Source organism: Orcinus orca, chromosome 17, assembly GCF_937001465.1.
Source record: "Orcinus orca chromosome 17, mOrcOrc1.1, whole genome shotgun sequence".
NCBI lineage: Eukaryota > Metazoa > Chordata > Mammalia > Artiodactyla > Delphinidae > Orcinus > Orcinus orca.
In genome coordinates this window covers 28,902,986-28,917,073 of record NC_064575.1, presented here as the reverse complement: position 1 = coordinate 28,917,073, position 14,088 = coordinate 28,902,986, and the positions used below count along the sequence as shown (strand labels likewise).

The 14,088-nt window shown below is 36.0% G+C and overlaps 1 protein-coding gene across 1 annotated transcript; it reads left to right on the top strand.

The window, feature by feature from the left end:
- Positions 1–1,564: 1,564 nt before the first annotated feature.
- SLC7A13 (solute carrier family 7 member 13) lies at positions 1,565–13,840 on the top strand. Its single transcript, XM_004286982.3, is given in 8 exon segments — positions 1,565–1,642; positions 1,645–2,066; positions 2,068–2,136; positions 2,138–2,241; positions 6,040–6,171; positions 10,578–10,939; positions 13,159–13,300; positions 13,303–13,840. Coding segments are annotated over 8 exon segments (1,431 nt in total). The 3' UTR covers positions 13,425–13,840.
- Positions 13,841–14,088: the final 248 nt, after the last annotated feature.

Below are 14,088 nucleotides of genomic sequence, written 5' to 3'. Positions count from 1 at the left end.
GTGGATTCACTCACTGTCTCTCCTGAAAGTAGGTAGGTGGGAGATTGATTGACGGGACATTGGCTAACTCTGCCCCCTGCTTCTACTTTGTTTCTTTTCTTCCATGAGTTAAATTATATTTTACCCTCTTTTAAAATATTTTATTGTGATAAGTACCTAACATGGGATCTATCCTCTTAAATTTTCAGTGTACGTTATTGTTGACTGTAGTTATAATGCTGTACATCTCTAGAGCTTACTCAGAGCTCAAATTTTATGACTGTTGATTAACAACTACTCATTCCCCCCTGGACTCAGCCCCTGGTAACCACCATTCCAGTCTTTGACTTTATGAATTTGGCTATTTTAGGTATCTCATATAAGTGGAATCATGCAATACTTGTCTTTCTGTGTGTGGCTTATTTCACATACTGTATTTCTATTTTAAGGTGAGCTTTCTGGTCTCCTTCCCTCACTCCTAGGTCCTTCTCTCTGGGATAGGACGGGAGGCATGCTTTCATTTGGGTAGCGAACCCGCTCATGTTTATTGAGATCTGTACAGTATTATTACTGGACTTTCTGGCGGATCAGATGCAATCTGCCAGAAAATAGCCAGTTTACCCACAACCAAAGCAAAAACATAAACAGCTTCATTTTCATTTACTCTTAAAGGATAATTTGGAAATAATTTACTTCCGAGGCAGAGGGTGTGCTCCAAGCTTATGAGGCTTTAGAGATGCTCAGGACAACACTTTGCATTATAGAGTCAACATATATAAGAGCTATTAAGGCTCAGACCTTGCTCAGATGATCAGGATCCTCTTTCCTTCTGTCCATGGGGGTCAGGCCTCATCCTCTACTTCCTGTCCACATCTTTCTGCATGTGATCCAGGAAGCCAGAATGATGGCTGTTTAGGGGACAGGCTTATGTTGCAGGGTCTTTCACTCCCTCACCTTGTTAATTGGTTTCCATGAACTTGATTAAAGGTTTCTTGAAAGGTTTCTTGGTTTCTTGAAAGCTTGATGGTGAAAATGGGAGGAAGAGGGAGCAGAGTAAATGAGAGGATAGTAACTGAGCTAATTCCTCAGTGTTCATGGGAGGAAGTCAATGGACACTTTCTTAAGTAGAGATATTTAAGAATAAAAGTATTTTCATACTGTTTAGAGTTGTGGAAGCAACCACCAAAAGGAACCAAAACCATATATACTTTTAAATGGTTGTTTCCAGAGAAAAGGACTGGGAATATGTTTGGGAAGGAGTGAAATAGAGCAGGAAACCCCTGCTTTTTGCTGTAATACCCTGTCTTATTGAAATCCTTTTTTCCCATCTGAATGTATTATTTTGATAATAATTTAAAAAACAAGTCAAACTTAAACTCTTCCAAGTAACCTTACATTATTTTACTTGGATGCATCACATATATTTTGTCAATGATTGAACATAGGCTATATTTAACAATGGTGTAAAAAAAAGGCAGCACTCTTTTATTTCAGAGAATCCATGAACATCCTTTCCAGCAACATAGGCAAGAAAATTCAGAAATTATAATCTATATAAATAAAATTTAAAAATTCTTCAATTACAATGGATGCAGAGAGGAAGATACAGCTCAAGAGCGTATTTGGATATTCCTGGGGCACAAGTTTTTTAATTAATATAATTATGTTAATTTAATTGGAGCAGGCATTTTTGTGGCCCCCAAAGGGGTATTGAAGTACTCGTGCATGAACGTGGGGCTCTCCCTGTGCATCTGGGCTGGTTGTGCCGTATTGTCCATTATGACCTCTCTGTGCTCCGCAGAGATAGGTATAACTTTCCCATGCTGTGGAGTTCACTACTATTGTCTGAAGAAATGTTTTGGCAACCTGATCTCTTTCCTGAACCTCTGGATAACCTTGTTTCTGGGGCCAGGGCTAGCTGCCAGTCAGTCTCTGCTCCCCACTGGGTATAGCATCCAGCCTTTTCCTCCCAGCTGCTGTGCTCCAAAGCTGCCAAAGAAATGTCTGGCCCCGGCCATATTGTGGATTGTGGGAATCCTGAATTTTCGTGGTGTGAAAGAGGTGACTTGGCTTCAGATATCCAGCACCAATGGCCATACTCGGCCTTATTTCCCTAAGCGGAGGAGTGTTGCTGGTGAGAGGGAGGAAGCAGAATCTAGAACTCCTTCGGTGCTGAGTTTCCAGAAGCCTCCCAGTTTACAGAAGCTGTCTTCCAAGGATATTTTTCATATTCAGGTGGAGGATACTCTATGTATATAGCAGGTAACCAACAATACCTTGAGAAAAAAAGTCTCAAGCCATGACTTATTGCACGCCATGTGAAATGCACATCTTTTATTATATTTTGTGTTTCATTTAAAATAAATGATTCAATCTATTTTTTCTTCCTTATTATTTTCTAAATCAGAACAAGATATGCCAGCTCTGCACTTATCACCTACTCTTAATTTTTCCCACAGTTATTCCAAAGTATTTATTTTCTTGAATAACTTCTCTTTTTCAGCTTTCTATTCCGGGACCACAGATATGCGACCTCCATGTCAAACTAGTTTTTATTCTATTAATGGATGAATTCTCGGGCTGTGGAAATACTCCCCTTCCATGAAACCGTGAATCCAAGAATAATCCAATGCAGACTATGTTTGTGTTATGGGTGGGTGGGTGCGACACACTCAGGCTCTTAAGTATTTTTAAAAAGAATAGAATCATAGATATCCTTGATTGCTCTAAGGCTGGACTTAATACTCTTCCCTTCAACATCAGGACAAAAGTTTTCTCTCCACTTTCAAAGTCAGTCTCTTCCCTTGAACTCTACCTGTATCCTTTCCCTCTCACCTCCTCAGGAAACTTGCACACTTATTTCATGTTTCTCAAAGTCAACCATTTTATCAGTTTTTTTCTTTGACATTTAAACATGAAGCAGACGCTCTACTATTGAACAAATTTTTCCTTTAATCTTAGTACCCCCTGTAGTGACTGATGTGTCCATCATTCATTAAATCACTCGATCAGCAGATATGTTTTTAAACACTGACTAGTTTTAAAGTCCTGTATTAGGGCCTGAAGATGAGTAAGATGTATTCTTTACCCCAAAGAGGCTTATAGTCTAGTAGAACTAGATTTTGGCCTGACTTCTGCCACTTACTAGCTTGGCAAGTATCTTTAACTCTCTGGACTTATTTTTTTTTTCTCCTTCATTTGAAAAATGGGCATTATCACTTAAAATCACTATAATTCTGTGCCTTATGAGCAAATAATGGCACGATAGTATTTAATAAGTGGCTACAAGGGAAAAATATAATTACTATGGAAATTCAGTGGAAGGTAAAAATCACCTTTTGCTGTGTCATCAAGTGGAAAAGGTAGCAACTTTCATTGAATCCAAAAAGTTCTAGCAGTAGAAAAATCTGAGTGAAGCTGTGGAGACTAGAAGTGTGCAGGTGTGTATAAGACATGGCACACAATCTTGGGTGACTGCAAAAATGCTTTCCACCTGATGGGCTTTATGATAGATACGATTGCTAAGCCCAGCACCTAGAGAGAGGAGAACAAGATGGCGTAGGACTGGAGACAGATGACTGGAGAATGTCAACTTTTAGGCAGTATGTGGAGAAAGAGGATCTGCTGAAGAAGCCAGAGGAAGTTTAGAGAATTATGAAAGAAAATCACCATGTTTCCAAAAGGAGGTGAAATCAACATGGTGAAATGCTTCAGAAATTGAAGAGTGTGAGAGCTGATCAGAAAAAATTTTAAGAGGTCATTGGCGAATTTTGAGCATGAGAGGAAATTTGGCTTTGAATTTAAAAGTGAAGTATTGAGAAAAGAAAGCTATAAGAGATTAGTCCTTTATGGGTAAATGGGTCACTGCAATTTGAAAGGTTAGCATAATGAGAAAAAATTTCTTTTTCTCTCTCTCTCATTTTCTGTCTCTCTCTTTTAAGGATAGAAGAGATATCTTTGGTGTCTATCTGTGCCAATTTCATTTTGTTCCATTGCCAAAGATGTTTCATTGCTAGATGACTTTGCTGAAGACAGATTAACAAAATTTGCTAACTTATCAATTATTACAGAATTCTTGAAAACCAGCTAGCAGTAAACAAAAACTGAAGGAATTTCAGTGTATGCTGGGATTGTTAATTCACTTAATAAATTTTAAGTATAACTAACTTCTAAGTAACACTTTTACCAGTAAAATAGTAATTTGTAGGCAGCTGACTTTGCCTACCATAGGAACAGCCATCTTTTAAGTTCAAAACCAAGGATATTCACTACCTGTCTAGCTATTATATTGTATATTATATTGTATTATATTCCTATCCCCTCTGTAACAATCTAATACATAATGAGAAAGAGCAAAAGGCCCAGAGGAAAGTACAGGTAATCCTAAAAAGTAGCCCTTCTGCTTGCCCAAAATCTTTAACTAATAACCATAGTCATTAATAACTTATTAAGTGCTAGGCATTTGATTGGAATTTTATTGTCTCTGTATTTTCCATTTCCCCAATATACAGGTAAGGAAATTGAAACCTTGACAGTCAATAAATTGTCCAGGAGCTCATAAATAGTTAAGTGGTTCAGGCAGCATTTAAATGAGAGTTTTCTAATTCTTTACTCATCAAGTACTTAATCAGCTCATATTTGTGTATGCCATGGGCATTACATTCAACCTTTGGGCAGATGCAGATGGAAGGAATCTGACATTTGTCAAAGGACAAATATTTATTAGTCAGAGGGATTTAGCTTTAAGTAACAGAAACCCACACACATTAGCTTAAACTAGCAAAGGGGAACTTGCTGCAAGAATAATGCTGTATTTCAAGGGAGACCTGAGCAACCAGTCTTCAGGAGCAACAGGAATTAGGGAAGCTCTAGAACTTAAAAACTAGAGTTATTAGCTGGATTTTTGTGCTGCCATTACGTGCTTTTTTCCTGATTCTCTCAGTTTTGTTGACATATGGTTCAAATTCTTGCAAGAAATCTTCTCGTGTACTGGCAATGATTGGCTTCCAGTGAGTCAGAGGTCTGTGCTTGGTCCTATTACCTATTACCAGGGCACAGAGTCACATTGTGTACACATAGCTATAATGTTCAATTCTTTATGTCAAGGATAATTCTCAGAGAACGGTGAGACTGGGGAAAATGGTGTCACAAATGGAGCAATATTTGAGAATAAGACTATCCTGGAAAATCATTATATATGATGCTAAATCACGTCTTTTCTGCACTTGATATTGGCATAAAGGGAAGGTGAAGAGACTACAGGGAGAGAGTATTTATGACGGACTCTTTTACTCTTTTCACAAATGCTATGAGAATGTATAATAGGACAATTTTGTTAGCCTAGGAGATTTTTAGCTCCTATTTTCGCAGAAGAAGTTATAATTGCTGAAGGAAGGGTAAGTGTCAACTAGGCAACTAGAAAAGGAAAGAACATTCCACGTGAGAGAATGGGCTGAGGGGCAACGAGGAGCACGACACTTTTGAGAAACTGAAAGAAGACCAGTGTGCCTGTAACACGGATAGCAAAGGGGATCATCAACTTGTCATATACTGTATTCTCACAACCCTTTCTCCCTTTTCACATGGACGCTTACCACAGTCACTATTTTAACTTTTCTTTAGGTGATTATTGAATTAATCATACATAGGTCCTCTTAATCTTGAGCTTCATGTTTGTTTTTGCTCACCACTGTATTCCCACTACTCAAACTCATTACCTAGTACCTAACAAAGGAGACTGAAGACACAGGTAGACTCCGAACCTACAGGGTCTTATGGGCTAAGCTTTCACTTTCATTCTTGTGTATTTCTTCAGCAATTTTACCATCTATGGGGGAAATGAAGACATTAACCCCTTTTTTTTTTCATTTAGCACCAAGCTGTGAAGGGAGGGGTGTGTGTAGCAGTTCCTACTGTGTGCGTGCATGCGCGTGTGGTGGTGGTGGTGGCTGGGGCGGATAGGAAGAGTCCAGCCCAACACTTGATACATGGAGCAATTTTAAAGGTTAATTTAAGGCATAAGTTTTACCAGTTGTGATTTTGCTCTTTTGCGTGTTATAGGGGAGCTGAAGAAACCCAGGAAGACAATTCTAAAATGCATATTTATTGCATTCCCTCTGGTGACTATTGTTTATTTACTGGTTAACATTTCCTACCTGACTGTTCTGACACCCAAGGAAATTCTCTCTTCAGGTTTGTACGTAAATAACTAAGGCAATAAATAATAATAAGGACAGTTCTGGTCCTTTTAGCATACGTATGTATCATTTTACCGGTTGAGACTGCTGTTTGCTTTTCATTATTTTATAGAGAGTCAACTTGTAATTTTCGAAAATAACAGAGGGGCCAAAGAGCATGATTTGTCTTAGAAATGAATTTCACATTTAAGCATGGTAATGTGTTTTCTGATAATATGGAAAAGTATATATAATAATGGCGTATGGTGCAGACTGGGTTCAAAATGTTAGTATTCCTTTCATGATCTCTTCTCACCAGAGTGACACTGTGTAATCAGCGCTTATAATATATATAATATGTATATTATATCTACTAAAAATTTCACAACATGAATTTTCCAAATGTTCTTCTAGGTGACATAAAGAATGATAAATTTGAAATGTAGGACATTAGCAGTTAAAAGAATAGATGCTAATGGCCAACTGATATACATAGTTAATATGATTAATATGTAATATAATGTTGTTATTTACCATAAATAACTCTAAAATTTATAGTGGCAAAGGGCCCTGAACATATTGGAAATTTGACTAAAAGATAACTATTTTAGGGTCCTAGTTGTAGAATAAAAAATGAAAGAATAGGAAAATATTAAGGAAATAAACATATATTTAAAAATGAGTAACAGAATCAAGGAATAAAAGGAAATTTGGAAAGAAGTGAGGAACAGGAAATATGAAAGACAAGCAATTTCCTCAAATCAGCATTAAACGTTGAGTTATCAGCCAGTACTTTTGGGACTAATGTCTTTTGAGTAGCTATTACTGTTTTGGTAAATCTTTGGGGCACTGGAAATAAATCTAAGGGAGGTTTAATATAAAAGTCCTAACACACTTTGCCTCAATTCTTGTGTTACTGCCATGTAGGAAGCTGCCATATGTATGGTATCAGTGTTGCTTCATAGTGGTCTAGCTCTGTTAGAGAGCTGTACACTAGAAATAGTCAAGATTCTGAGTATTTGTGGGAACAAACCAATTGCTAAATTGGACAAAAACAAGTAATGATTTATTAACTACTTTGATTATGTAGAAAATAAATTTATGAAGCTACGTACAGGTGTGGTCAGGGCTGTTGGTCAACTGGCTCAGCCGTAATGGCTCACTGAAGCTGGCATCTGTTTTGGCCAGTGCTCTGGCCATACTCGTTGTTAAAAATGATGAATATCTCTTCTGGTGTGTCATAACAGTTGCAGCATTTTTGTGGGCGGTATACTAGTTTTGGCATGTATGGAAGACACATGAAGTGTTTTGACTATAATTGATATAATTCTTTTAGACATATCATCCTTAGATGTTTAAATTCTGAAATAATATTTTTGATTTCAAATATCTACCTTTTATTGTATTATGAACTTACATTAAGGAAATAATCAGAGCTATACAAGAAAAATGTATGTACAGGGACAATCATCATAGCATTACCTATGAAAGCAAAAAATTAAGGACCACCAAAATATCCAATAAATTTGAAATAAATAAATAATTTATAGACATGTATATAATAGACCATCCTGAGATTTTTCAAAGATCATATTTTTGAAGAATACTTAAAGTAAAAAGACTGTTTATAATGTAATAATGAGAGCAAAGACAGGATCTATATTATAATATAAAACAGAAAATATCAATAACTAATTAATACTGACCTGTTGGAATGATATTGAGGTGATTTTTGTTTATTCTTTACTAAATTTTCCAAATTTTCTTTAATAACGGCAAAATTTATATAGTAGGAGAAAAAATTATAAGCAAAAGAAATGGATTCCTAAATTAAGGAATTTTAAGGATTAAGGAGTGAATGTTTTCAAACAAATGGGTATATTTAAAAGACATGAAAAACTACAAAGGGATATGGACCATCTAGGATGTGTGTGTCTTTCTTAGAAGAAAAAATAGAGTAAGTTCTACAGCACAGTAGGGGAAGCCTGTCCCTCTACAATGAGGTTTGTGGAAATGTCATAGTGAGGAGTACAGGTTCCTGGCTTTTTCAGCCTGAGGATTTCAAAGTTCCTGAAAGCCCTGCTAACACACCGTTGACAAGGTTGCTCCCACTTGGTGTTCTTGAGGGTTCCGTGTCATACTTGAAACTAGAGACTATTGGCATAGGAAAAGATAATCCAAAAGAGTAAGTACATTGTCTGGGAGCAGAGGCTAAGAAGGTTTCTTTGACCAGAAGCAGCCTGCAGATAACTGGTCAACAAGGCGTGATTAAGTACTTTGAGAGGAAACTGAAAATGTTAGAATCACTTACTAGTAAATTGGTACAATCATTTTTGGAGGCTAATTTTGTAATACCTAGCTTATTTTAAAAAGTATATACCTTTTGACTCACAAATCCCACTTCTAAGAATTTACTCTCAGAGGAGAAGTGCACCAACACCTGAGGGCACAAGTGTGTTCATTAAAGAACATTTTTAATTAGTAAAAAATTGAAAATAACCTAAAAATCCACCAATATGGAAATAGTAAATAATTTAAGTTGCAGTTATATAATGGAATACTGAAAAAGTTTAAAGATAATTAGATGGATGTATATGTATTAATATGATCAAGATATATTGGAAGGGGAAAAAAGCAAGATTAACCATGCAGGAGCACACACGTACACACACACACACAAATACATATATGTACACATATACATACCTCTCACAGATGCTTATATATGCATAGAAAAGTTATGAAAGAATATCAAAAAAGATGTTAACGGTAGTTACTTCTGGGGTGTGTGAATGAAGGATTGGCAAAGAAAGGGACACATTTTTACTTTATGTGTTTTGGAGCTATTTATTTTACTTTTTATCAAAAGCATTTATAATATAATTTTTTAAAGAAAATAAATAACATAAGGGAAGGAATGAAAAAGAAAAAAAAATCAATTGTAAGATAAAGATTATGCAGCAGAGCATAATTAGAACTTCCTCTAATTATAACCAACCAGGTTTGAAAAGGATGGGAAATCAAAGGAGAACAATTGCTTCACTACTGAAAAGAAGTATTTCTGAAATGCGTCTGAAAATGGAAAATGTGCAGAGGTATGACTGTTCAGGAGGAATAACCAACAATACCTTATTTAAAATGAATATTAAGTGAGGCAGGAGACATTTTAAAACAAGACCCAATATTATAGAATAGCATTAAAGAGAATAGTGAAAAGAGCACTTGAGGCTATTTGAAAGGGCTTTAAAAAGTAGACTTTAAAGAACAGGAACCACTGATGAAATTTCAATTTCATCATATTGAAAAAATTTTACTGTTTGTTATAAGCCAGTATGTTGACGTGCTGGAGGCTCTCCTGGAAAACAACTTTGCCATAACCCTGGAGGATCCCTACCCCCAGGGAACACAAGATCGTGTTGCACTCTTTCCACTGAAAAACTGAGAATTTTTTTTTCTGAGTCTGAATGATCTATCCTAGCTTATATATCCTACATAATATGAATTGGACTCAGATAGATTCATAGATAGTGGATAATTGTTTTCACTGATGCCTTTTATATCTACTGACTTATACTGAATTAGCGTTCATAAGATCTCTTCACCTTTAAGTAAAAAAATCTCAATATTCTCTAAAGATTGGTCAATACCAAGGTTTCTCAATCTTAGCACTAGACATTTTGGACCATATCATTTTTTGTTGTTTTGTCCCATGCATTGTAGGATATTTAGCATCTTTGGCCTCTACCCACTAGATGACAGCAGTAACCTCCTACCTCCTCAGTTGTGACAACCAAAAATGTCTCCAGACTTTGTCAAATGACCCCTGAGGAGCAAAACCACCTCCCCTGAGAGCCCCTGGTCTATAGTTTAGGCTAGTGCCCAGAAGTCATAAGTATTTTAATCTGTGTGTAATTTATTTTCCCTATCTATATGGTTTATTTTTATTTCTGTTAAGTATTTCAAATTGCACCATGTTATGGGAACTTTGTGAGTCTCATTCCTGTGTCAGCAGCATTGCACTGTGCTTTTTTTTCACTCTGACTGTAATTATCAGTACTCTGTAAACTAGTTTTAGTTTAAGCACTCACTCAATCATCCATTCAACAAAATCAATTTATTTCACAAGTATCATTGAAAATTTACTCTATGTCTGTCACTGAATGAAGTAGTTTTATAGAAAGTAAATGATCTTTGCCCTCAAGAAGTGAAATTCCTTGTCTGCTGGGGAAGACACATAAAATAATAACTGGTTTGACAGAGCTAAAATGGACACATGCATAAGGAATTAAAGTGTGAAATTAAATGAAATTCAAATTTTTAATGACTTTTTAAATGTCCTCCTTTTTTTAAAAAATAATTTTAAAAGTTTTATCATTATCTTTTTAAATACATTTTCTTCTGTGTGTTCTGGTTTTTCTGCAGATGCTGTGGCTCTCACATGGACTGATAGAGTTATCCCCTCATTAACATGGGTTATTCCTTTTGGTATTTCTGCCTCATTATTTAGCAACCTTCTGATTAATGTATTTGAATCATCAAGAGTAATATACATTGCAGGCCAAGAGGGCCAGCTGCCTTTTTTATTTAACATGCTTAATATTTACTCCTCTCCATTTATGTCTGTGCTACTACTTGTCATTATGGTGTCCATCGCGGTTGTCTTGACAAAACTAATTGATTTGATAAACTATCTTTATATTGTAGTTTCTATTTGGTCTGCTTTATCAATGACAGGAATACTAAAACTGAGATACCAAAAGCCCAATCTACCTCGACCTTATAAGGTAAAAGTGAGTTTTCTAATTTTTTTCTGTGTGAAATCAAAGATACTGGGTGCAAATGTATTGGAAGACTATATTCAGAATGTCTACAAGTAGATCTTTTTATTACTAACAAATTGTGAAGCATGTACAGATAATTTGGTCTTAGTTCTAATTTTTATTTTTATTGGGTAGATTTTACTCAATATAAAATCTCTCAGGTTCTATTTGGTTTATTAGAGAGAAGGATAGTCCTCTGGACTGTCAGACAAATCATTATGAGTCTTTTCAGCAGAGATTACTTTGTTTAGTTCTGTAGCTAGCTACCACTGCATACCAGTATCTTCCACAGTCAGGGTCAGATTTTGCAGGTGGGAAATAAGAATAGGCAAGTGCTGCTGTGGGGTCACGAGTTATAGCATCTCCTGTCCTGAAACGTCAGCTTAACTTGATCACCAACAAAATCCATCCTTTCAATTCTACTTACATTTAAACTTACTTTCAGTCTGGATGAAGAAGAGTTTCACAGGAGTGCTCTTTAATCATAGAAAAGGAAAGAAGAAAAAACTGGACAGCATAAGGAAACTTGGAGAAAGGTGGCCTGATGCTTTGATTATCAGAATAGTAAAACAGGCTTGGTTGGCTCAGCATCATGTTAAAAGCTTTGCTTGGATTATCAAAATTATTTCTCTCAGTAATACAGAAGATGGATACTAGTGTTATCCCCATTTTACAGATAAGGAAATAGGTTTATAAAAGTTGTCACTTGCCCAATGTCACACAGCACGGAGTGGAGCCAAGATTCAAATCTAGGCAGTCTCTTTAGGATGTTTGTCTCTCACTAAGTACAAAATATAAGAAAGAACTCTGGGAGGAAGCAACATTCTAATCATCAGCTTTGGTTGACTTACAACCATCTTTTCTTTTCAGTTCCTTCTACTTCCATCCAGCCATCCCCTAATTATATCAGTTATTGAGAAGCCACTATGATTTGAATACCTTGCTAGGTATTCTGGGTGCAGAAAGGAATAAGACTTGGCTTCTGCATTCAGGCAGTCTATAATCTATGTAGACAGTCAGATGAACCAAAACCATAGTATGAGCATTGCTACGTGGTGGCCTCCAGAGTATGCTCAGAGAGTACATAGGGAAGGGGAATCTTCTTGTTTTTTAACCACTGATCCTCAGTGTCTTCAGACCTAAAATGGGAATAAATAATGCTTACCTCCTAAGAATGTGGGATGTATTAAATGAGCTAAGGCATGCAAACAATACAGAGCCACATTGATAGTTATTATTATTTATATTATTATTTGATATTCATTTGCATCAAAAAGGAAGGCAAGAGTAACCATAGCGTAAGTGCTTGAAATTTGTCTCTAATGCCCACATGAATGCTCTTCTCTCCTCTCTCAGTTTTTGGATAACTGATGGTAAACTCTGAGATGATAGGTTATCTTTCTCAGGGGTATTTTACCAATTAAAAGGAGTTTCTTAATGATTTAAACCCCAAATGAGTGACACTCTAAAGGGTTTAATAAATTGTGACTAGCTGTGTTATACTTTGGAGGTATAGATTCATATCTATCCCTTAAATGCATTGCAAAAGTGACTGCCTACTGAATTTTCTCCCTAGGTAGGGTAATGTTTGGTGCAAAACACTTGCAATACTAACACAAAGCAAGTGCCAAGGATAGGGATTCAAGGTTTTTGGCCAAAACAGAAGCCAAAAAAATCCACAAAAAATAAGGAGAATTGTTTTGGCCAAAGTTTTTATTTTGATTTGTTTTGTTTTTAATATACTGAGCCTACAAAGCCATAATATTTACCTGTCAATATCTACTTGAGCAGCAGAGTGTCTGAGGACACTCTGTGTTATTGAGATGAATTTCCTACTGCCTTGAGATATTTTTCTGGGAAAATTGTTTTGACTTCCTTTGGGCCTTAGGAACTCCCTCTTAAAGAACTCATGCCTTCTAGACCAGAAGATGTTTATCCTACCGGCAAATGGTCATGATTATTTTCTCTCACCAACAGTCAAATGCTAGATGTTCATTCCCTATAGCCAACACCCTAACAATAATTTTCAACATCTTAAATAGTAAGCCAGGTTTCTCTAAACTCATGGATAATTTAACCCATTTTCTATCAGTAGCTTATATCTTACTTTTTGTTTATGTAAATATGTCCGTACCTTAAATGGGTTTTAATATCTAATTTAAAAAAAAAATTGCTCTTTTCAGGTGTTTTTGCCATTTCTACTGGTAGCAATAGCTATCAGCCTGTGCTTGGTTTTGATACCTTTGGTGAAGTCTCCACATATGTATTATATCTATGTGTGTCTCTTTATTCTCAGTGGACTTCTGTTTTATATACCTTTAATATATCTAAATTGAGGTTGCTTTGGTTTGAGAAGATGACGTGTTATTTATAATTGCTGTTTAATATTTGCATCCCTGAAGTGTCTGATGAACAGATGTCAGAAGTAGAAGTAGGAACTGTGAAATAAAATAGCCTTCTAAAAACACACCAAGTTCCAAATAAAGATTAAGCACATAATGGAACATTCATGATAAAGTACCTATGGTAACTTTCTTTCTCAAATGAGATGATATATACAGAAGTACACAGGACAGTACCTATCTTTAAAACTCACACAGAAATTGTAATGTGTAATGAAAGCTCTGTTGTTTTGCAGAAAGCTTAAGTCTTGGTTTGCATTGATATATTGCTGATGTCTCTCCCACTCTTCCATTTTTTCTACACCCCACCCCTTCTTTACTGAAGTTGTGGTTGTCTTGTAATAAAAATTAACAATTAAAAATAAAAAAGCATGGGAGTTCCCTGGTTGTCTAGTGGTTAGAATTCAATGTTTTCACTGCTGTGGCCCGGGTTCAATCCCTAGTCAGGGAACTGAGATCCCACAAGCGGTGCTGTGTGGCCAAAAATAAAAAATAAAATAAATAAATAAATAAAATAAAATTAAAAAGCATTCTCTTCAACTTTCCTGAGTCCTTCTTTTGGTGCTGATTTGAATATAGAAAACAACCCATTTGGAGAGGGGGCGGAGTCAAGATGGCCAAGTAAGAGGATGTGGAGTTCACGTCTCCTCACAAGTACACAAGAATGCATCAGAGCAATTCTTGCAGAGCACCTACTGAGCACTAGTGGGG